At 46.6% G+C, this 24,861-nt stretch overlaps 1 protein-coding gene across 1 annotated transcript in view; it reads right to left on the minus strand.

Moving 5' to 3' along the window:
- LOC137652154 (uncharacterized) overlaps positions 1-24,861 on the minus strand; it is a 67,095-nt gene that overhangs the window by 20,933 nt on the left and 21,301 nt on the right. The window contains exons 2-3 of the mRNA XM_068385359.1: positions 23,046-23,116; positions 1,134-1,220 (exon numbers count right to left, since the gene is read on the minus strand). Coding sequence (XP_068241460.1) covers positions 1,134-1,220; positions 23,046-23,097 — 139 coding nt within the window. The 5' untranslated portion in view covers positions 23,098-23,116. The remainder of the gene's footprint in view (positions 1-1,133; positions 1,221-23,045; positions 23,117-24,861) is intronic.

Genomic DNA, 24,861 nt, shown 5'->3' on the forward strand with positions numbered 1-24,861 from the left:
ACCCCCGGAACGACTATCCTAAGATATTGTGGATAATCAGGGACGTATCCATAGATAACCACAGATATCTACACCCCCAAACAGACTTAACCCAGTCTAGGAATCTAAGGAGGAGGATAGGTGAGGAGCCGTTACATATCCTCTTCCTTCATAGTACTGTTCGTCTCTGATAAACTCGTTCCAATTTTTGCAGCTTATGCCAGAGATTATGAGATAACTGATAATTATTCTTCAGGAAATCCTTAAAAATGGTGGTTTTACTTCATATGGGAATACTAAAATAAATAGCTTTCCGTGGATTCTACAAGAAAGATTAATTAAATAGGTATCAAAGGGTCAGAAATGGTTGCGCAAGGCCCCGGGTGTGCTTGTGCCAACATATTTAAAGGACTTGAGCTGGAATCACACAGCTTTTTTTTCGCCAGCAGCTGCCCAAAATGGAAAGCACAAGATTATTTTGCTAGAGATATTGGCTTCCCGACTGGACAGAGCAGCGTGTATAAACCGCGAGCATGACGTCACACGTAAATACACAATGGCGACTACAAATACGACGTGCTCTTGCTTGGAAATCTTGGGTCCAACAAACCTCCGAGCCTCAACATATAATAAAACCTGCTTTGTTCATCCTTTGGTAGTTGTAGAATTGTTCAATTCCCGTAATATACCGATAATATATATTACTCTAACAGAAACTTTCTTGGCGCCATGATAATATCAGCTGATCGGTTTCGTTTAACCTTTTCCCGTTTGCTCCTCAAACTGTGATATCGTAGTGTGACTCTACAATACTTTCGCTTGCTATCATTAGCTGAAGTGGGCGAAAACCTCTGACAAGAAGTGACTGGTGTGATTCCATCATTAAGCAATAAAACAATTTTTTTCCATTAAGAAAACTATTTGAAACATGAAATAAAACCTTTCTCCTAGTCAAAAATGCAATAATCTGAAGTTTCACATTCCAAGCCGAGATCACGAGTCCTGCCCCATAACACTAAAGTTACCCTTTTTATCACTAGGCCACAGTATCAATGCTGGCATTTTACAAAGTTAAATATTGATTAAAAATTATCTATATCTTATTATTTTTTTTTTTTTTTACATTAGAGCACAGAAAAAATAAAAGAACACACCTTTCATGATGGTAATAGTCATACAGCTGCCATCACAATCCACTTCCTTGCAGACTTGGGTACACTCGTAGCATTCCAATGCCGATGCTGTGAAAGAATTAACAGTATAAATCAGTATTGTATTACTGATATGAATGACTAAAAGAAAACTTTGGTTATCAATGAGAAAATGATACTGCTTAATGCTAAAATAATGTTCATAAAGCTAACCTATAACACTACAATATATTTAAACTTTTTATTCAAGTGATTATAAAGAAGGCTTAAAATGTTAAAAGATTTCAGGAGACTTAACGGACACATCATTATTATTATGATTATTATTACTTGCAAAGATATAACCCTAGTTAGAAAAACAGGATGCTACAAGCTCAGGGGCTCCAATGGGGAAAATAGCCCAGTGAGGAAAGGAAAAATAAAATATGGGCTCTAACGGGGAAAATAGCCCAGTGAGGAAAGGAAAACTAAAATATTTTGAGAAGAGTAACATTAAAATAAATATCTCACATAAACTATATAAACTTTAATAAAACAAGAGGAAGCGAAACTAGATAGAATAGTGTGCCCGAGTGTACCCTCAAGCAAGAGAACTCTAACCCAAGACAGTGGAAGATCATGGTACAGAGGCTATGGCACTACCCAAGACTAGAGAACAATGGTTTGATTTTGGAGTGTCCTCCTCCTAGAAGAGCTGCTTACCATAGCTAAAAAGTCTCATTCCTATACTTATACAAGTACTGCACAGCACATGAAAACTAGGTTACAACACTTGAATGCATACAAGGTGAATCATTCCTACTGCGTAAGGGAGCTTAAATATTCATGGTGTGTGTACTGTATTCACTGTGTAGAGCTTTTCATTGGTATTCTTCCTTCTGGGTTTTCACCTCAACACAATATATTACATTTTTACACCTAATTTTCAACATCTACCATTAGTAGCATTTCTTTTATTAAAAAAAAAAATTCTATTTTTACCATTATTGCTAGCCATGTTACAACCTTAGTTGGAAAAGCAATATGTTGCAAGCCCAGGACCTCAAACGGGTAAAGCAACACAGTACCGGGATGAAAGATAAATAAATAAATAGAACAAAAATACTTTAAAGATAAGCAACATCCAATAGATTAGACGTACCGAACTACAAAATGATACTTATGTTGCTTTATTCCACAAAAAAGAACTTGGAACATCGTTGAACTTCAGAAGTTCCACCGATTTAATGACGAGAATAGGAAGATCATTCCACAACCTGGTTGCAGCTGGAGTTTATCTTCAAAAACACTTTGTAGTATTGAATCCTAAGATGAAGAACGCAAGACCAATAAAATCAACTGCATACGTAAAACTATCATTAATTCTCATGTGCGCAACAGTTTTACTCCCACACTTACCAAATGTGTTTAGTGAAATGTGATACTGTACTTGGTGTATCAAGTCCCCCATATTGTTATTACAGAAGATCCATCAAGAGTAGTCTCAGAGCAATCTGCTAATAAAGACCAGAAGTCTTAAATCACGCTCCGAGGCCAGAAATGTACCATAAAACTTGCATTTTTCTAGTGATCATTGCGAAATGAGAAAATTCATAGATCTAGGCTTGACTACTCTTGCAACATGGCATCCACTGCCCAGACCTGAGAGTTATGTATTGAAGAACAGAAAGTTTTAACTTTTGATTGAGATGTGGCAGACAACTCAAGATTTTTTCTCCCCATTTCCCACAAATTTAGAATAGTTTGTTTGATGATGAGAAATGGTACGAGTGTGTATATTCTCTGTTCAATATAGTGTTTGATGATGAGAAATGGTAGGTGTGTATATTCTCTGTTAAACGTGTCCACCAATATCTTTATCTTTCTGGTAAACTAATAGTTCTGGCTTTCGTCCAACGTAGAAGTTCCCGAACTTCAAGGAATAAGGTCTTCACTTGGTACCTCCCTGTTTTCTCTCTTATGGAGTTGTCAGAGTACAGAAAATACTTTTTTTTCATTACTCACTGATAAGGTTTTTAGGTCTCGTCTGTTAGGTTCCATATTCCAGGCAGCATAGAATTGTCCAGGGTTGCTCCCCACCCTTCTATGGATGCATCTTTTATATAATGCGAGGTCCTGAACTAAAGAATGTACAACCAGCCCTTTCTCTATTGCTCCAGCAGTATAGCACCCGGTCCTTCTCTCTATATGGTGGAATAAAAATAGTCATGGGAGGTGCTGATGTTCTACTCCAAAAGGCTTAATGTGAAATTATAATACAAATTACATTAAAGAAATCAATCCAAGGTCCCGCATCTAACATCTCATACTGCATCTGAAAAAAGAATTCCACTACACTACAAGCCAAGAATCGTTGTTTATATTAAGTAGCAGTTTAGCTAAATGGGGAGACTAGAGTCTTCTTCAGAGCATAACTGACCTAAGCTTTCTGATGGAAGCCCTTGAGTCTGAGCAAAGAAGTAAATCTTCCTCCCCCTGTTTGAGACCCTCCAAAATTAACGCTGATCTGATTGGATGCATCAGAAGACAAAATTATGGGACACAAAGAGATTCCTGTCTTTAGTGCCTCTTTATTTAAATCAAAATAACTGTTCTCTATGGCTGAGTCAAGAGAAAACAAAAACTTGTTTCACTGGATCTCTCATCTAACGTGCGGACTAAGCATTTGAGAAAGTGCATTTTAGTTTCCATTCTAGAATCTGCTATAAAATCTGTCGGAATATTTTTGATTACTCCTACTGCAGAATCTGCAACGTAAAACTTATGTATCCCTTCTCAAGTACTTTGAGAAGTTAGCATTACCTTAGGTCACCAAGAATGCCTGCACATAGCCACACCTTTTATTTTGAAAGGTCGATTTAAGATAAAGTTGAGACCTATTGCAGAGAAGAACTAAAGATTCTCGCACATGTGATAAGAGTTATTTTGGTTCCTATTGCAGAGAAGCACTAAAGATTCTCGCACATGTGATAAGAGTTATTTTGGTTCATAGCCAGTGTTAAAATTAAAGAAGAGGGTTTTGCAATGACTCATTCATGTTCCACTTTTTTCACTATAGTATTTTATAAAACTTTTTCCTCACAGCTTTGGAAGTCTTAGCCTCAATAAAGGTTGGGGGTGATTAACTACAATTGTAGATTCACGTATACTGTATTGGATTTATCCGAAATGAGAAAAAAAACTCGCTAACACCTTCTCAGAGTTGTGCTCTTCCTCCCAAGATAAAAGCATCTGATGACTGGGAAGGAAAATAAGTTTTCCAAATGGCTCCTTTTGCATCAACACTACTTTCGGAATAGATTGACCAGAAGAACCGAAACATCAGAAATTACTGCTTTATTAGGTTTCATTATTGAATTTTATGCATCCAGAGATAATTCATGAAAGGACAATCTCTCATTAATCCCTTAATTGACACTAGATTCAAAACTGAAACCTCTAGTGTTGAATGCGCATGACATGTCACACAAAGTACCCATATGGTTACCGCTAATCTCAAGAGACTCGACTTGAGATTTAGAGGAATAACACAGGAGCTATTAACTCCTTGACGACTAACAGATTTGATACGTCCACACAACTTTTTTTTCAAATATTCATTAAAAAACTGATTTCATGCCCAAGCAAAAATGGCTCTATGCTAGTGGTAGAGCCTTGGTTCAACTTTCTCGCTAAGGGTCTGGAATAATTAATCAAAGAGTGTTTTACAGTTCTAAGGACCACAGCAATGACTTTTATTTTCTCAGGAAAGGCAAGATGAAGCAACCGTATGTTATTCTTCGACATCCGAGCAGGGCTTGGATTATACAAGTGCGTTTGGGAGTCGCACAACGAACCCAACAAGAAAAATCATATTCGAGTTGCCGAGAGTATTCTGACAAAAAATTAAGAGCAAATGCGAGTCTGATTTGGATCTTGAGAATTTACAAAGTGATAAGGGGAATTTCAGTAACTAAAATGAAGGTGAAAGTCATAGAGAAGGTCTTCGACTTTGTAACTATGATATAAAGAAATATGAAAGTGTTGGTGGAAGGGAGTCTCTTATGAAGTAGGGTGGTGTTGGGGTTTGATAAGCTTTTCAAGATCAGATAGAGAATGGTTTGGAGACTGTTGTTGGTGGTGGTGTAGTTGGGAGTGTTGCTGGAGATTTAGTTTCATAGTTATAATTGCAATATCACTATTTGCATTGCACTACATTAATGTTGAATAATCTACTACAATTTTTGGCATGGGAAATGTATCGTAAATAGTAGGCACGCAAGAGATCTAAGAAAATTAAATCATTCCCAGTTAGACAGACCAAAGTGCCCAAATATCAATGTTCCGGGTTGATATTTTTGTGAATATTTATGCCCACAAGAATTATTATATTGTCAATTACTTTATACTGAAAGATAGGCAAATGATTGAGCTAACCAATAAAAAATAATGGCAAATGAATGAGCTATCTAATAAGAAAAACATCATTAGTCTAATTTATTTTGTCCACAATACAAATGTTGACGGTTTATAAAAATCTACATATTGGACATATTTGTCTTAGGCCTAGTTTGAATATACACCATGAATGTCAAACTTTTCTGCAATATATAAAAGCAAATCTAAACATTCTGTGATTAAAAATAAAGGAACTACAGTAATTCTGAAAAAAGATTTCTATCGGTCTCTATTTTTCACACGTTTTTTTTTACAATCTTTTTTTAAGTTTCAAATATTTTCTGGATCTTTGGAAAACTATAAACCCACTAAAAATGACAAATTCGTAGATAATTTGTATTTTTCCTAACTAAACAAACCTTAGCTATTTAAAGTGGGTAATTACTTTCGCGTAGCTGAAAGGACGAGCCATAAAAATTTAACGAGGGATTATTACCCCACCGCTAGTTAGCGGGGGGTAGGGAGGGTAGTTAGCTACCCTCCCCCCTCACACACCTCTGTTGTAGCTCCACTTTTGCTTAGAGGTAGGACTGCATGGGGGACAGGGCTGGCGGGCAAGTTTGATTAAATAGCTAAGGTTTGTATAGTTAGGAAAAATACAAATTATCTACGAATTTGTCATTTGTTCCGTAACTGGAATACAAACCACGCTATTTAAAGTGGGTGACTTAACCCTTAGGAAGGGTGGAACAAGTCCCAGCCATACTGGCTTTTGCCTTTACCAGGGGACTCATTATCTGAGTGTGTCAGCACTCAACAATAAAGAGTCCCTGCACCTGGCTCGCACCTTGCTATGCAAGGGCTGTGGCCTACGTAAGCTGTGTGTGAAGGAAAAATGTGTGACTCGTCCTGGGAAGTTGACCTGAAGTTCTTTAGATGGAAACTTAAGGCTAGGACTCTCCCAATACCACCTCGTCAGGGTATGGGGACGCGACAGTATCAACTTAATACTAGGAACACAAGGGAATATGGTTTATGTACTTGCAGTGGTTTGAGGTCAGCTGTGCAGAGAACCCAGGATGCTGCTTTCCCCAAGAGAGGGGAGGATGAAGAAAAGAATAAGGTCCAGGCATACCTTTTCATTCATGCAGACTAAAACCGGGTAACAATGCCCTCAACCCTCTGCTATTTGTCCATTAAGGAGCTTGAGGTTTAAACCAGCTGTTGTGCAGCCACCACAGGGCCGATAGAGAACGTATCGAGCCTCCTGTGGGTCAAGTCTTGCAGTTAGTGGGCTGTGAAGGTCGTTTGACGCTTCCACACCCCTACTTGCTGAACCTGCGTCACTGAGAAGTTTTTCTTGAAGGCCAGGGAGGTACCTACTCCCCTGACATCACGAGCTCTAGGGTAACGTGACGGAGGAGGATCAGGATTCAGAGACAGATGGATGGCCTTTCGAATCCATGCTGAGATGGTGTTCTTGGTAACCCTCCTCTTCGATCTCCCAGGGCTGACAAACAAAGCCCGCACTTGGGGACGAACTGCAGCTGTTCTCTTCAGGTATAGCCTCAGACTCCTTACTGGGCACAGTAGGAGATGGTCTGGGTCATCTGTTACGGAGCGAAGACTCGAAATCCGGAAGGAGTCGAAGCGAGGGTCCGGCACTCCCGGATTCTGAGTCTTAGCAATAAACTCGGGGACGAAGCTGAACGTTACCTCCCCCCCTCCCCTTGAATAGGCGATGTCATACGAGAGACCATGAAGTTCGCTAACTCGCTTGGCTGACGCCAAAGCTAGTAGGAACACCGTCTTCCAAGTCAGGTGGCGATCTGAAGCCTGGCGTAATGGTTCGTAGGGAGATCTCTTAAGAGACCTGAGGACTCGAACCACGTTCCATGGAGGTGGTCTCACTTCCGATTGAGGGCAGGTAAGTTCATAACTACGTATGAGTAGGAAAAGTTCTAGCGAAGAAGAAATGTCCACTCCTTTGAGCCTGAAGGCTAGACTTAAGGCTGAGCGATGGCCTTTCACTGCCGAAACTGAAAGGCGCATTTCTTCTTGCAAATACACGAAACTCCGCTATTGCTGGAATAGTGGCATCGAGTGGAGAGATACCCCTTCCACGACACCAACCACAGAAAACTCCACTTCGCCTGGTAGACTCCTGCGGATGACTTTCGCAGGTGTCCAGACATCCTTTCTGCAACTTGTTGCGAAAATCCTCCGTAAGGAGTTGCAAAGGTCCGGGAACCATTCCGCGTGATGCCACAGCACAGCTATGAGTCATTGAGAGGTTGACCGATAGTCTGGTCTTGTTGAGTACCCTCCTCATCAGACAGAACGGGGGAAAGGCGTATACGTCGATGTTGTCCCACCGTTGTTGGAATGCATCTTGCCAGAGAGCCTTGGGGTCCAGGACTGGGGTACAGTACAGCGGCAGTTTGAAGTTCAATGCTGTCGCGAACATATCCACAATCGGGGAACCCCACAAAGTCAGGACTTTGTTGGCTACTTGACGATCCAAAGACCACTCGGTACTCACTATCTGAGACGCTCTGCTCAGACTGTCAGCGAGCAGATTCCTTTTGCCCGGAATGAAGCGAGCCAAAAGTGGAATCGAGTGGACTTCGGTCCATCTCAGTATCTCTACTGCAAGATGGGATAGTTATTCTGAAAAGGTACCTCCCTGCTTATTGATGTAAGCCACTACTGTGGTGTTGTCGCTCATCACCACCACAGAGTGACCCGCCAGGTGCTGTTGGAACTGTTGAAGGGCCAGAAAAACGGCCTTCATTTCTAGCAGATTTATATGGAGGCACTTTTCTAATTCTGACCACAGGCCTGAGGTCCTGTGGTTCAGAACGTGGGGCCCCCACTCTTTCTTTGAGGCGTCCAAAAACAGCATCAAATCCGGGGGGAAGACGAGAAGATCCACTCCCTTTCGTAGGTTCTCGTCTGTCACCCACCACTGAAGGTCCGTCTGTTCCGCGAGACCCATAGGGATCAAGACGTCCGGGGAATCGTCTCCTTGACTCCACTGGGACTTGAGTCGCCATTGCAGGGATCTCATTCTGAGGCAACCGTTGGGAACTACATGGACCAAGGATGAGAGATGGCCGAGGAGACTTAACCACGATTGGGCTGGGAGTTCGTCTCGTCTGAGGAAAGGACTTGCGACCTTCCTCAGCCTTGCTATCCTGTCGCCTGATGGGAAGGCTCTGTGGAGATTGGTGTCCAATATCATGCCTAGATATACCATTCTTTGGGAAGGAAGCAGAGAAGACTTCGAGATTTACCATGATCCCTAGATTTTGGCAAATTCCCAGAAGTTTGTCTCGGTGTCGAAGAAGGGTTGACTCCGATTCTGCTAAGATCAGCCAGTCGTCCAGATAACGGAGGAGACGGATGCCGATCTTGTGTGCCCACGAAGATATCAGGGTGAACACTCTGGTGAAAACCTGAGGTGCTGTGGAGAGACCGAAGCACAGCACCTTGAACTGGTAGATCTTGTTGTCTATGCTGAATCATAGGTACTTCCTTGAAGACGGATGGATTGGGATCTGGAAGTACGCGTCCTTCAGATCCAGTGTGCACATGAAGTCTCGCAGTCTCACTGCGAGTCTGACCGTGTCTGCCGTCTCCATGCTGAACAGGGTCTGCTTGACAAACCTGTTCAGAGCTGAGAGGTCGATTCCAGCCTCCAGGCGCCTTCTTTACAAGAGAGAGTCGACTGTAGAAGCCTGGGGACCCGTCGACGACCTCTTGGAGAGCGTCCTTCTTCAACATGGTCTTGACTTCTGCCCAAAGGGCTTGCCCTCTTGCCGATCCCATGGCAAGAGAGCTCAACGACACTGGATTCGCTGTCAGGGGAGGAAGAGATGTTATGAACAGGACGCGATATCCTTGGCTGATCACGGAGATCGTCCAGGAATCAGCCCCGAGTTGCTGCCACCTGTTCGCGCAACTTTGGAGGTATCCCCCCACTGGTGGACATGCGGGGGGACTGACAATCCTAGCGTTTGCGGCCTCGGCCACTCCCCCCTATGATTCCTTGCCTCTCCTGTCCTTGACAGGAAAGGGCTGTTTGGACACCGCTGCCTTTGCTGCTATTTCGGCTTTTTCGTCTTTGCAGGGCGAGGTTGTTGAGGTTGTTAAAGCCCTATGGAGGAGGGAGTCCTGGTTGGACTTCCTCCACCTCTCAGCCGACTGTTCTACATCTTTCGGCTCAAACAGACTACTCCCCAAAAGGGAGGAATGTCTGAGCTTACTGACCTCGGTGTTGGGGACCTTCGAGTTGAATCTATCAGACACCGTATAACGACGTTTCAGGATAGTGTTAGCCCACAAGTTCGAGACTTGGTGGGCCAGAAACTCGATGGTACGAGTGCCTGAAAGAAGGAAGGTCTCCAAGGCCTTCCTGGTACTCTCCTTAGACAAGTCTTCGGATCGTATCAGGATGCCAAGAGATCCCAGCCAGATATCCAGCCACGAAGTGGCCTGCATGGCACACTTCGCTACCTTCTCCAGGCAGAGAATCTCCGAGGCCGAGAACGACACTGGCCGGTTGGAGTGTCTCTCGAAAGGGACTACCCTGGAGAGCTCTTCCACCGAGTGGTGGAGGGGAAGAGCTAAACAGGACTCCTCGATGATTTCAAAGTACCTCCTTTGATGGACACGAAGAGGCGGGAGAAGTTTGTTTCCGGCGCTGGAACGGCTGGAGGAGGCTAGCTCGGAGAGCTGGCTCTCGACCTTATCTCTGGCACTCTTGACCCCCTGGTACCAGGGCAAAGCCGCGCTGGTTTTAGGGGGCTTTTGAGTACCAAAGACTCGGTCCAGAACCGTGTCCTTGCCTTCTCGAGGAGGAATCTCCGGATCCGAAAATCCATTAAGGTTCCTCATCAGAGCCAAAACTTGCCAAAAGGCATGCTCTGACTCCTGCGGCTCTCCTCCTGATGGACTAGCAGCAAGGTCTCCAGTCCCAAAAGGCTCTTCTTAGGGGGACTCGTGGACGTTCTCCGCGGGCTTAGCTGGTTCTGGTCTGATCCTCTAAGAAGATTTCAGGACCGTCTTGGAGTCCTTCGACTCCCTCCTGGGAGGGATGCAGGATTCCAACAAAGATGGTGGGGGGCTCTTCTCCGCCTCCACCCGAGGAGACTTCTCGGCGTGAGGTGGGGTTTCTCCCATTGGTGCAATGGGAGAACGCCTCACCTCACGAGAATCCCCTGACGACGGAAAACCCTCGTCCATGGGGGATGGTGAGAAAGTCTGGGGAGGGGAGGGAGCCTTCCTCGAAGGCTTCCGAGGAACCAGTTTCGCCCTTGGAGAAGTAACCACGTCGTCCACTCCTCTCTTCCTCTTCAGGGGGGCCGAGATAGCCGCTGATTTGAGGCCTAGTTCAGAGAAAACGGGCTTGAAAGCCTGCGCAACCGCTCTGATCAAGGGGCCAAACCAGGGCAGCCGACTGACAGCAGTGCTGTCAGCCACCCCCTCTGGAGGGAAGGGGATCATAAGAGCCCTAGGAGTGGAAACTACAACTGGGTCTGCCCGAAAGGAAGAAGCTGTAGAAGAAAGAATCCCGGACCTGTCCGGAGATTTTCCTCCCTCCGTTGGGCGCGCTGTCCTGCGCTTACGGGGGGGGGGGGGGACGCAATGAAGATGGCGTGACACGTACTGCCGGATCCTGTGTGGGCATCGTACTGGGTATCGCGCTCGCGCAATAGGCCATTGCCTCGCTCAGGGGGCGATTGCTCGTGCGCGGGCGAGCGATGGCGCGCAGCAGAGCGATGGCGCTCAGGCGAGCGATGGCGCACAGGCGAGCGATGGCGCACAGGCGAGCGATGGCGCACAGGCGAGCGATGGCGCGCAGACGAGCGTTGGCGCGTAGGAGAGTTCGCGCGTTGGCGAGTGGGCGAACGATAGCGCGCAGGAGAAGGAGCACATGGCGCGCAGGCGACAGGGCGCATGGGTGTTGGTGCGTGTTCCGGAGACCTCGGATGAAGTGAAGCCACAGGATGATGAAGGGCCCGTAAGGGAGAAGCCGTAGGGCGCATGCGTGCAGGAGGAATATCCCTTAGCCCGCGGGCGCGCAGAAGGGCGCTCGTCAGGAACCGAAGTTCTGGCAGTGGGCGCACGATGGAGACTGCGGGCGATGACGCGTAGGCAAGGGATGGCGAGCAGGCGAGGTCTGATGGCGAGTCGACGATCATGGAGGAGAGCGCTGGCGAGCAGGAGAGGAAGATGATTTCTTCTTGGAGCCCTGATCCGAAGATCGAGGGTGAGCAGGCGAGCGACGACGAGCAGGCAAGCGCTGACGAGCAAGAGAGCGCTGGCGCACAGGAGATCGCTGACGAGCAGGAGACCGAGGGCGTCCATGGCGTGTATCAGGCTGAGGGCGCGCAGAGGTCCGTTGGCGTGCAGGAGATCGTGGCCACGTAGTCTCTGGAACTGCAGGGCGAACAGGAGATCGGCGTGCAGGAGCTCGAGGACGTGCAGGAGAGCGCTGGCAAGATGAGGCAACAACCAGTGAGCGCTTGGGCGCAGTAGTGTGTGGGCACGTTGGCGCACAAGGGAAACCTGGTGCTTAAGGGACTTACACACAATGTGTGAAAGTCCCTTTTGCCCCGAAGGGACCGGTGCCCATTTGAAAAGGGGATGTGTGGGCGTCCACAGCGCGTCAGCAGCCAGGAAAGGTGAAGGCAGGTCAGCAGGTCTGGCAGGCGTGGGAGACCACGAACGATCTGCGGAGAGGTCCAGGTCCAAGGAAGTAGCAGGAACGGTAGCTGAAGGACGAGGTTCCTCTGCGGGGGACTGCGAGGATGAAGATCCGAAGAGGCGCCTCCTAACACGCTTCTGAGGAGAAGGAAGACCTCGGCGACGAAGAGGAAGGCGAGGCTTACGTCGGATGCGTCCTCTGGGAGCAGCAGGCAAACCGTCGGCAGTCCTCCGAAGAGGAGTCTCTGTCAGTGAACTCCCCCGGGGGGGAGAATCACCCGCAGGAGAGACCGTTGGACTTAGATCCTCCCTCGAAGGATGTTCGGAGGGGGGAGCTAAGCCTTCAGCTACAACAGGAGCAGGGGTTTAAACACTCTCATTGTAAGCGTCTGCCACAACAGCCTCGACAATAGACAGAGGGTCAACCTCTGCTACTGCCGGTGACTGTTTGACAGCCGCTCCCAACCTGATCATGTCAAACAGGGCTTCCTTGGAGGACGAACCCTGAAGCCCCAAGGAAGCCCAAAGCTGCAATAAATCATCATTATAAACAGGATCAGATAAATCCTCCCCCGGAGGAGGAGGAGGAGGAGCTGCCTCGCTATGGGAGGCAACTCCCTCTCCCAAACCTCGAGACCGGTCAACAACAGTACGGCATACGCTACCACTCGACGGCCGACCGAGTGAGAGCTTCGGAGAAGGTTTGGGCAATGGAAGAAGAGTCCTTAGGATTTTCCTTTTTCAAATAAACCTTTGAAGGAGAAAAATCCCGTTTGGACTTCTTCTTCCGGCGCCGAGAAAACCTCTCCCACTAGGAGGTAGGCCACTCCTTACATTCCATACAAACATTATCACTTTCACACCGCTGACCCCTACAATAAGGGCATAAGGTGTGAGGATCCGTCTCGATGGAAGACATGAAGGTCCCACAAGGGCGGTCAGGTAACCCAGGGCACTTCCGCATTGTAGAGGCCAACTTCACAACACACTGAGAAAAAGAAAGAAAAGCAATGATTAATGGCTGTCAAAGAAACGAGGGTGAAGGCGGACACGTCCGATCACCACCCGAGCCAAAGTAAAATTGGAGCTACAACACAGGTGTGTGAAGGGGGAGGGTAGCTAACTACCCTCCCTAACCCCCGTTAACTAGCGGTGGGGTAATAATCCCTCGTTAAACTTTTATGGCTCGTCCTTTCAGCTACGCGAAAGTAATTACCCACTTTAAATAGCGTGGTTTGTATTCCAGTTACGGAACAAAGCTTATTTCAGAACACAATACAGCTATTCTCAAATTCCTATCTATTATAATGTCTTTTTTTACATTTTTTATGTTGAATAGCATTTTTTTTGCTCAAATCTCTACATGGTCTATTGCAATCATGATTATTCTGTTGTAAAATATAACCATTTAGAAAAAAAAAAAACTATACCAAATTGAATGTTATAGCTCAAGTATCATGGCTACTATCACGAATTTGAAAAAAAAAATCTTTCTTCCAAGTTTCTTGCTGACACCCAGGAGCTCTGTCCTAGTAACAAAAAACATTGATATATTGCACGGCCGTCAAAGAGTTAAGAACAAAATTACTGGTTGGAAAAGGTCAAATGTTTTATGAATTATGAGATTTGCTCCCACAAGAATAAATAATTTTTCATGAAGATGAAATTTGTCATAAAGGAATCTGAATGAAAGGATATGAACCACATACATGCCACATGAAGTAAGCTTGTGGCTCGAGACAGGATGTCATTTATTACTACATGGAAAATCCAGTTTCCTGGGGATGTATATAATCAGAAAAGTGAATTTATCAAAAGCGAGAAACTAATAGGGGGCATCTGTCAAAGACTGAGGGAAGACAATTGGTAGTGGGCTGGCCAGGGCACCAGGCACCCTTTGAGATACTACCACTAGAGAATTATGGGGTCCTTTGACTGCCCAGACAGTACTACACTGGATCCTTCTCCCTGGTTACGGTTCATTTTCCCTTTGCCTACACACACATCGAATAGTCTGGCTTATTCTTTACATATTCTCCTCTGTCCTCATACACCTGACAACACTGAGATTACTAAACAATTCTTCTTCACCCGGGGGGTTACTACACTAATTGTTCAGTGGCCACTTTCCTCTTGGTAAGGGTAGAAGAGACTCTTTAGCTTAGGTAGGCAGCTCTTCTAGGAGAAGGACACTCCAAAATCAAACCATTGTTCTCTAGTCTTGGGTAGTGCCATAGCCTCTGTACCATGGTCTTCCACTGTCTTGGATTAGAGTTCTCTTGCTTGAGGGTACACTTGGGCACACTATACTATCTTGTTTCTCTTTCTCTTGTTTTGTTAGTTTTAAAGTTTATATAGGAAATATTTATATTAATGTTATTGTTCTGAAAATAATTTTTTGGGCTCAAGCCATAGCGTCCTGATGGAAGGTTCCTTTTTGGTAGCTTCCTTGGGTAAATAACTACTAAGATATTCCCAGAGAATTTAACCACAGGTTATCACAGAATTCTAACTTCGGGAGCGAGTATCCTAAAGGTTTCCCTTTTAAGACATCGTATATCAACAGGGGACGCATGTATTAACGCGCCACATAGCTATCTACACCCCGAACAGAGTTAATGCTTCGGTGTGTAAGGGCTGAGAATAGCTGGGAGCCGTTCCATAGCTAATCTCATCCGTGGCTACTTCTGGTACTCGAGACGTAAACAAACGGGCGCCATTGCTTAAATGACGTCACGACCGTCTTCATCCTTTGTTCAGTAGCTCGCCCTACTTAGACGGATTTTCCCTGTGCCTTACTTATCGCTTTGCATCTACGTTATGTCGCTACCTTCGGCCTCGCCTTCTTCTGGAAAGTTGAGTACAAGGTTCCAGTATTGTTTAGTTAAGCTCTGACCGTAAAGTAAATATTACTTTCCGAGATAATTGTTGTTTTGTGGCAGAGCTGTGCCTCTACCGGACCCGCCATTTTATGGCGTCGTTGTTGTTATGCATGCCTTATTTAGTTAGCCACAACAACGCTTCCGGCCTTATTTACTAATCGATAACATTAGTTTATTTAGTCTTCATAGCTAGGAACTTTTATATCATGTTTTGACACTTTTTATCGGTCATCGATTGACCTCATACCAGTAGGCTACTATAGCCCCCAGGCCAGAGCGCCTATATATCAGTGTTCATGCATGATTTTATTAGTGATCCTAGGCTAAGTTATGAAGATAGTGGCATTATTTTACAATACTTTCGACTGTGATGCAAGTGTTTTTCGCCTTCAGGGACCATATAGGGGATTGGTTAGTTAGTGTCCCTTCCTAACCTAACCTACTTGTAGGACCCCTATATGCTTCCTTCATCCCCCTGCCCTTGGCATTCCCTCTGTTTAGCCTTGATTCCCTTACTAAGTAAAGGGATCAAGCGCCTAACGGAGTACTGTATATTATCGCCTCTCAGTCCTCCCTAAGGGAATGAACCCCCCTTAGGGTTGCGTCCGAGAGTGAGGAACGGCTAGCCCTTCCTCTATGGCTAGGACTAGTCTATGACTGTCCTGCGATAGCGATATGTCTTCTATCTTTCCTAGTTCAGGGCTTTTAGCCCTGCTCTAGGTTAGGTTTTGGAAAGGTTATTCTGTCCCCTGCTGAAACTGTACCCATGCACCGTTTCAGCCAGGCTGCCTTATCTTAGGTTAGGGAGTGTCCTCCCTTTCCCTAGTGGCCGCTCTGGTACAGAACCCCTTCCATGGAAGACTCTTCTCTTCTCCCCTCCCCACCTATCTCTTGTATAGCCTAGCCTACACTTAGGTTAGTCTATACCCATCTGTCCCCTGTCCTACAACTCCTCCTTAGGGTGGAGTGATAGGGCTACCTTGAGCTTCCTTGTGCAGTCCGCTCTGGTACATATACCCTTCATAGTGTCCTATGGGGTTAGCCACTGGATGTGTTCTGTATGTAGAGGTCTCCCCCTCTTTGGGTGTCCCCTAGCCCTCCCTTGGGCTACCCTAGCTCCCGGTCCTCTGAGACCCCTGCTTCTGGGGGATAGAGCCAGCCTCTATCATGGGTACACCCTCTCAGGGGGGGATGTCTGGGAGTCCATGACTGGACTTCTTACATCCCTCCCCCTGTCTCTCTCACTATCCGGGTGCCGGTCCCTTGCCGCCTCCACTGTCGGCGATACCCGCCTCCTACCTTGGTGACTCTCCCCTTACCCTCATGCCGCCAGCCCCCCGCGTGCCGGGGGACTGCCGACCGCCGCCGGCTTCCTGCCGATGGCTCTCCTCCTTCCTCTTAGCTTCGCCGTCCGCCTGCCGGTCGGCCACCGGAGTGCCGGCATCCATTGCCGGCAACCTGGTTCCGCTATAACCATCCTTGTCCCAGTCACCAATCCGGCATCCTCCGACTGCCGGAGCCGCCGCTCCTCTGCCGGCGTGCCGCCGTTGTGCCGGCGGCCGCCACCCTGGTATTACTCTTGACTTATATATTGTCTGTTCTAATGCCAGAAACTCTGCTGGAGCGGCCTCCGGCGTGCCGGAGGTCTGCCGGAACCCCCCGGAGGCGTCAAGACTACTTGCACCCCCTTCTACTAGCTATCATATGAATACTGATAGCCCTACACTGCAAACGGATGGCCTGTTTACGCTATTGGATCAGTGCCTTGGTACTGTTCTATTAGTAATCATGCTGTCTCTTTGCATTCTTCAAAATTCCAGCATGCTGCGTGTATCTTAGCGCAGCTGGTTGCCGGAAGCAGTTACCCTAAGGGACCTGTTAGCCCCCTAATTTGGGACTGAGTGGCCTCGGTCCCAAACTTATCCTTGGCATTTTCCATGGAATTCCATTGCCCTATGGACTTCTAAGAAATACTATCCTGTGCCTTCGGCCATCTCAGATTATCCAAGGATAAACCTTGCGGTAGCCAGCCGGGCGGGATGCATGGAGTATGTTTTCTTTACTACTTCAATCTCTATGCATCACACCCTTCATTAAGTTAAAATTATTGATTAATATTAACTTAGATTAAGAGCCATTCTTATGACTCCCCCCATACTCATTTTCTCTTTCTTCCACAGGAGGAGCAGATGAAGTGTGACTTCGACTTCTGCGCTGTGAAACGCCCGCACTTCTACGGGCATACGGCTTGCAGGACTCGCGCCCCTTGTGCTAACAAGAAAGGGGATTTGAAATTCTGGGACCCGCTGAACTGTACGGTCTGCCAGGCTCACATAGCTGATGGCTTCCATAACTCTCCCTCAGCGGAGATCAGGGACATTGCTCGAGAGAAGCTAAGCAAATGGGTGCGTGGCTTCCAGAAGAATGCCACCGGACCGTACCTGGCCACTGAAGAATTGAGGTCACTTCTGTTCCCAAAGGCCTCCCCTGATTCTGTGGTGCCCAAGTATTTGATCCCCACTGTCCAAATTACGGTGGAACCTGATGTAGTCATGGCCCAGTCCATGCACGATTGCCGCCTAGATTCCGATGATGACGAACACATGTCGGATGTCTCGGAGGGTACGGAGAAGACCCTCATGGCTCAAGGAGCTGAAGATGACGAAGACCAGGTGGAATACGCCGAGTCGGAGCAAGAGGTCGCTCCTCCTTCCATCTCCGCCCCTACTCCTACACCGACGGAAGTGTCTCTCCCGTCTACCTCCACGACCCCGGAACCCTCATCATCCACTCAGGAAATGATCCGGTTGATTAGAGCCGTCATGGACGACAAGTTAAAGGAGAATCAGGAGTTCATCAGGTCCATGATGGGACCCAAAGAACCGAAGAAGATCTCGGTTAAGGATCTCCCCGCTTGCTCTCATGCCAACCCATGGAGGTATGCTGAGCATATGGTGATAGCGACCGGCAGAATCTTTGTCAGCGACAAGATCGACTCGGTCCCCCTGGAAGATGTGGAATTCTTCCCAAATTTTGAGGCCTAGCCGGACTGTTACGTCCGACTTCGCTCTGAACCTGCCTCTAAAGAAGAGATCGAACCGAAAGAAGAGATAGTGTTCGATCTCGCGAAGGCCCAGGCTATGCTAGCCAACACGTTCAAGAGTAGGGGTTTTACCTGCTCTAAGCTTCCGGCCCTGAGCAAGAAGCACCCTACCTACGTCGCACCTGAAAATGCGGTACTTCCATTCATGGAAAAGGCCTTCGCTGCGTGCCTTAAAGCTGTGGAAGAGGGGAAAGCCTGCCCTGCACTGGAGGAGTGCAGACCCTTCTCCATAGTTACTCCCCCTGACGCTCGACACTGGAAGGACATCCAGCATACTTTCGTCGTGGGAAAGCTAGATCCTGACGTCGCCGGACGTCAGTTTAATGAAGACCTCCCGAAACTTAACGATCACCTCCTTCGTCGGGAACAAGATACGAAGGAGAGGCTCGCAGCATCTATGTCCCACCAGGTCCAACTTGACATTATGGCCTGTGACACCAGAGTACCAGACCACTACATGGTACTTGCCAAATCCCACATGGCAACCCTGGTGAAGGACATGTACCACTTCATGAAGGCTCGGAGAGCCTGTCGTGAATTCGTGTTCGCAGGTGCCACTGTGAAACATGAACCCCGGAGGCTGATTTCCTCCAACATCTGGGGCAAACACCTCTTTCCTTCTGACCTTGTGAAGGAGATCACCGACAAAGCCGCCACGGAGAATAGGAACCTTCTCCACAAGTGGGGCATGTCAAAGAAGAGGAAATCCTCTCAGGACGACGGACCTCAACCTAAGAGGAAATCTTCGAAACAGAAACCCCAGCAACGTCAACCAAGACGTCAGTTTCCGGGACCCGCTACCTCCCAAGTGGCAGCTCAGCCACAACAGACCTTTCAACTGGTCACCCAACCGGTGTTGTCACAGTCACCGGTCTTCACCCCTGCTTTCGACCAACAGACGACTACCTTTCGTCCCAAAGGTAGAGGCTCAAACAGAGGTGCAGGCAGAGACGTGTCTCGCCGTCCCTCCAGAGGCAGAGGAGGAAAGGGAGCTAGCGGCCGAGGCAGCAAGCCCTCGGGACACCAGAAGCAATGAAGTGCTTCCGGTGGGAGGAAGACTCCGCCAATTCCAGGATCGTTGGACCTTCGATCCCTGGGCACACAGCATCGTCAAGAAGGGTCTAGGCTGGAGTTGGACTCAACCACCCCCAACATTCCAGCAGTTCTTCCAACAATCAACCCCCCTTCTGGAAGAATATGTCCTAGACCTCTTGAACAAGAAGGTGATTAGGAAGGTAAAGTCCACCAGGTTCCAAGGAAGACTGTTTTGTGTCCCCAAGAAAGACTCCGACAAACTCAGAGTCATTCTGGACTTATCCCCCCTCAACAAGTTCATAGCGAACGACAAGTTCAAGATGCTGACTCTTCAACAAATAAGGACCCTTCTGCCTCGAGGTTCCTACACGGTCTCCATAGACCTGGCGGATGCCTACTGGCACGTTCCAATGAACCATCACGCTTCCTCCTACCTAGGATTTCGACTCCAAAGGAAAAGCTACGCCTTCAGGGCCATGCCCTTCGGCCTCAATGTGGCCCCTCGGATCTTCACAAAGCTGGCGGACGCCATAGTACAACAGCTCCGCCTCCGAAACGTCCAGGTGATGGCCTACCTCGACGACTGGCTAGTTTGGGCTCCATCGCCCGAGGATTGTGTAAAATCCTGCAACAAAGTCACCCAGTACCTAGAACACCTGGGATTCAAGATAAACGAGAAGAAATCTCGCCTCTCTCCAGCTCAGAAGTTCCAGTGGTTAGGAATCCAATGGAACCTTCAGTCACACCGCCTTTCCATCCCCCAGAAGAAAAGGAAGGAAATAGCAGGGTCTGTCAAGCGACTATTAAAATCCAAACGGATTTCAAGACGCCAGCAGGAACGAGTTCTAGGCTCTCTACAGTTCGCCTCAGTAACAAACCCAGTGCTTCGTGCACAGCTAAAGGATGCCGCGGGAGTCTGGAGACGTTCTGCATCCATCGCTCGAAGAGACCTCAAGAGACGGCTCCCAAACAGACTTCGACTTCTCCTCAAGCCGTGGTCGGAAGCAAAGGCCCTGAAAAGGTCCATTCCTCTTCAACACCCACCTCCATCACTCAACATCCACACGGACGCTTCGCTGGAGGGTTGGGGAGGTCACTCCCATCAAAAACAGGCTCAAGGCACCTGGTCTCCCCTGTTCAAGACGTTCCACATCAACATCTTGGAGGCCATGGCGGTCCTTCTAACTCTGAAGAAACTATCCCCGCCGCCCTCGATCCACATTCGTCTAACCCTAGACAACTCGGTGGTAGTTCGATGTCTCAATCGCCAAGGCTCAAGATCGCCCCAGATAAATCAGGTGCTTCTCCCAATCTTCCGTCTGGCAGAGAAGAAGAAGTGGCACCTGTCTGCAGTTCACCTACAAGGATTCCGCAACGTGACAGCGGATGCTCTATCTCGAACAAACCCGATAGAGTCGGAATGGTCTCTAGACGCAAGATCATTCTCCTTCATCTCTCACCAAGTCCCAGAACTTCAGATAGATCTCTTTGCAACGAGCGACAACAATCAACTTCCTCGGTATGTGGCCCCGTACGAGGACCCCAAGGCAGAAGCAGTGGATGCCATGTCACTGGACTGGAACAGATGGTCCAAGATCTACCTGTTCCCTCCCACCAACCTTCTGTTGAAAGTCCTCTCCAAATTGAGAACCTTCAAAGGGACAGCGGCCCTAGTGGCTCCCAAGTGGCCCCGGAGCAACTGGTACCCCCTGGTCCTGGAGCTGCAGCCCAAGCTGATCCCTCTCCCGGGCCCAGTTCTCACTCAACAAGTACAGAAGTCGACTGTCTTCGCTTCATCATCGAAAATCAAGGACCTTCATCTCATGATTTTCTCTCCCTAGCCGCAAAGAAGAGGTTTGGGATCTCGAAGAAAAGTCTGGACTTCCTAGAGGAATACATGATCCTAGGAAAGTTGCATCATCTCTGAATTTCTTTCAGAGTATGGACTTTGAAAGCCTTAAAAGCTTCACAGGCTGGAAGTCCTCGCGCGTTTTCTTTAAACATTATGCGAAACAAGTGCACGAAGTCAAACATTTTGTGGTAGCCGCAGGTAGTGTTATGAAACCTGCACCTAACTCTGCATAGAACAGTGAGTTACTTGGGACTCTAACTCTTCGGGTGCCTATGTTGACCCTCGAGCGATACATAGTGATGTCGAAAACACTTAGTGCTTTTATAACTGTTCTTATCCCAGGTGAAATGTCATAGTTGTCACACAAGTGCCGCATGCCCTGAGCATGATGTGTTTTAATCAAAGACTAACGTTCCTCGAGAACGAGTGCCTACTAATAAATTTGAAATTCCTTTTCAGATTCAAGAGCAAGTCTTTATTACTATGTACATTATAATTACTGTAAATGAACTTTACTTATTGCAGCAATTCATTTAATTTCTGCATTTGTGAAATAAAATTTCTATTTTATTACCTGTGCGTCTCAATCAGCTCCTACTTACTATGAAATACATGCCTGTCATAGTTTTATTATCCCCTTTCCTTACGGTTCATGGAGAAATTAAGATACTAACTCTTAATTTATATTCACTCTGATTATGTAATGTTCCAATACGAATACTTGCTCTTCATACCCTGGAGATGAAACCAACCTTCTCAGCACACAGTGTCCAACCACCACTGGTCTGCTTTCAGAATGTTCCTATACGAATGCCAAACATTCAGCTTCGTCTCCAAGTTCTTCTATCAGGGTGAATAGCCCTTCAATACCACTTTGACGTCGGCATGGCCCGTGGGAACTTCACTGCTAAGGGGGGCAGGAAGATTCTTCCCTACGGTTCTTTACTAAGATTACTATGCTATTTTGTCAATGCCCTTGGCACTTACTAATAGGTGAAAATCTACCACGATACATTGATTCTCTGGTATTCTTCCATCAGGACGCCATGGCTTGAGCCCAAAAAACGGATTTTGAGCGAAGCGAAAAATCTATTTTTGGGTGAGATAGCCATGGCGTCCTGATGGACCCTCCCTGCTACTTCGTCCAGTTTTTAGGTCCCACCCTGCTCTGCTGTATCATGGTGATCGGCAAGCAACTGGCTTCAGGATGAAGACGGTCGTGACGTCATTTAAGCAATGGCGCCCGTTTGTTTACGTCTCGAGTACCAGAAGTAGCCACGGATGAGATTAGCTATGGAACGGCTCCCAGCTATTCTCAGCCCTTACACACCGAAGCATTAACTCTGTTCGAGGTGTAGATAGCTATGTGGCGCGTTAATACATGCGTCCCCTGTTGATATACGATGTCTTAAAAGGGAAACCTTTAGGATACTCGCTCCAGAAGTTAGAATTCTGTGATAACCTGTGGTTAAATTCTCTGGGAATATCTTAGTAGTTATTTACCCAAGGAAGCTACCAAAAAGGAACCTTCCATCAGGACGCCATGGCTATCTCACCCAAAAATAGTTTTTTCGCTTCGCTCAAAATCCATTTATTTTTCCTCGTTTCCTTTCCTCACTGGGCTATTTCCCTGTCGGGGCCCCTGGGCTTATAGCATCCTGCTTTTCCAACTAGGGTTGTAGCTTAGCAATTAATAATAATAATAATAATAATAATAATAATAGGCTCCCAGACAAAAGGACACCAAGTTAGTAGAAGAGCAAATCATTGGACTACTAACATTGAAAAGATCAAATAGGCTAAAAGAACTACAAGGAGCAAACCTATTTGACCATAGCTAATTCTAATTAATATACTTATGTTTTATAATTTGCAATTAGGCAAGATACATGCGGCAGATATTATTGCACATATATTAATGTCATATTTCTAATTAGTTGCAGGAAAGAACTTACCAATACCAAGGACGGCACACAAAAAGAAGACAATCCCAATGTAGCTCTTCATTTTTTAATCTTGTGGGAGTCTGAAAAAAAAAAAACTATTTTAGAGAACAGGCAGTGGTAATAACCACTACAGCTATGCAGGTCTTAATAACACAGCACAAGATTCAAGTTTGTCAAGGGAAATTAATTTTAAACAGGGAGCTCATACTACATACAGAGAAAATAAGATAGAAGTGAAAAATTCAGAAGAACAACTACTATGTAAGTATGTAGTAGCGGGTTAAGTTACTTCAGTGGCATTTTTATTCTTCTATATTATATTTTTGCGCTCGAGCCATGTCATCCTGATGGAAGTTCCCTTCGGCTGCTTCCTAATGTATAATATTTCTGGGTCGACCTGTGACGGCCGGTGAAAAGTCCTTCTATCTACCTTTTTGGGCTCAAGCCATGGTGTCCTGATGGAAGGTTCCTTTTTGGTAGCTTCCTTGGGTAAATAACTACTAAGATATTCCCAGAGAATTTAACCACAGGTTATCACAGAATTCTAACTTCTGGAGCGAGTATCATAAAGGTTTCCCTTTTAAGACATCGTATATCAACAGGGGACGCATGTATTAACGCGCCACATAGCTATCTACACCCCGAACAGAGTTAATGCTTCGGTGTGTGAGGGCTGAGAATAGCTGGGAGCCGTTCCATAGCTAATCTCATTCGTGGCTACTACTGATACTCGAGACGTAAACAAACGGGCGCCATTGCTTAAATGACGTCACGTCCGTCTTTATCCTTTGTTCAGTAGCTCGCCCTACTTAGACGGATTTTCCCTGTGCTTCACTTATCGCTTTGCATCTACGTAATGTCGCTACCTTCAGCCTCGCCTTCTTCTGGAAAGTTGAGTACAAGGTTCCAGTATTGTTTAGTTAAGCTCTGACCGTAAAGTAAATATTACTTTCCGAGATAATTGCTGTTTTGTGGCAGAGCTGTGCCTCTACCGGACCCGCCATTTTATGGCGTCGTTGTTGTTATGCATGCCTTATTTAATTAGCCACAACAACGCTTCCGGCCTTATTTACTAATCGATTACATTAGTTTATTTAGTCTTCATAGCTAGGAACTTTTATATCGTGTTTCAACGCTTTTTATCGGTCATCGATTGACCTCATACCAGTCGGCTTCTATAGCCCCCAGGCCAGAGCGCCTGTATATAAGTGTTCATGCATGATTTTATTAGTGATCCTAGGCTAAGTTATGAAGATAGTGGCATTATTTTACAATACTTTCGACCGTGATGCAAGTGTTTTTTCGCCTTCAGGGACCATATAGGGGATAGGTTAGTTAGTGTCCCTTCCTAACCTAACCTCCTGGTAGGACCCCTATATGCTTCCTTCATCCCCTGCCTTGGCACTCCCTCTGTTTAGCCTTGATTTCCTTTCTGAGTAAGGGGATCAAGTGTCTAATGGAGTATTCATCGCCTCTCAGTCCTCCCTAAGGGAATGAACCCCCCTTAGGGTTGCGTCCGAGAGTGAGGTTAGGCTAGCCCTTCCTCTATGGCTAGGAATAGTCTATGACTGCCCTGCCATAGCAATATGTCTTCTATCCTTCCTAGTTCAGGACTCCTAGCCCTGTTCTAGGTTAGGTTTTGGAAGGTTACTCTGTCCCCTGCTGAAACTATACCCATGCACCGTTTCAGCCAGGCGGCCTTATCTTAGGTTAGGGAGTGTCCTCCCTTTCCCTAGTGGCCACTCTGGTACAGATCCCCTTCCTTGGAAGACTCTTCTCTTCTCCCCTCCCCACCTATCTCTTGTATAGCCTACCCTACACTTAG

Source organism: Palaemon carinicauda, chromosome 13 (genome assembly GCF_036898095.1).
Source record: "Palaemon carinicauda isolate YSFRI2023 chromosome 13, ASM3689809v2, whole genome shotgun sequence".
NCBI classification, from domain to species: Eukaryota; Metazoa; Arthropoda; class Malacostraca; order Decapoda; family Palaemonidae; genus Palaemon; species Palaemon carinicauda.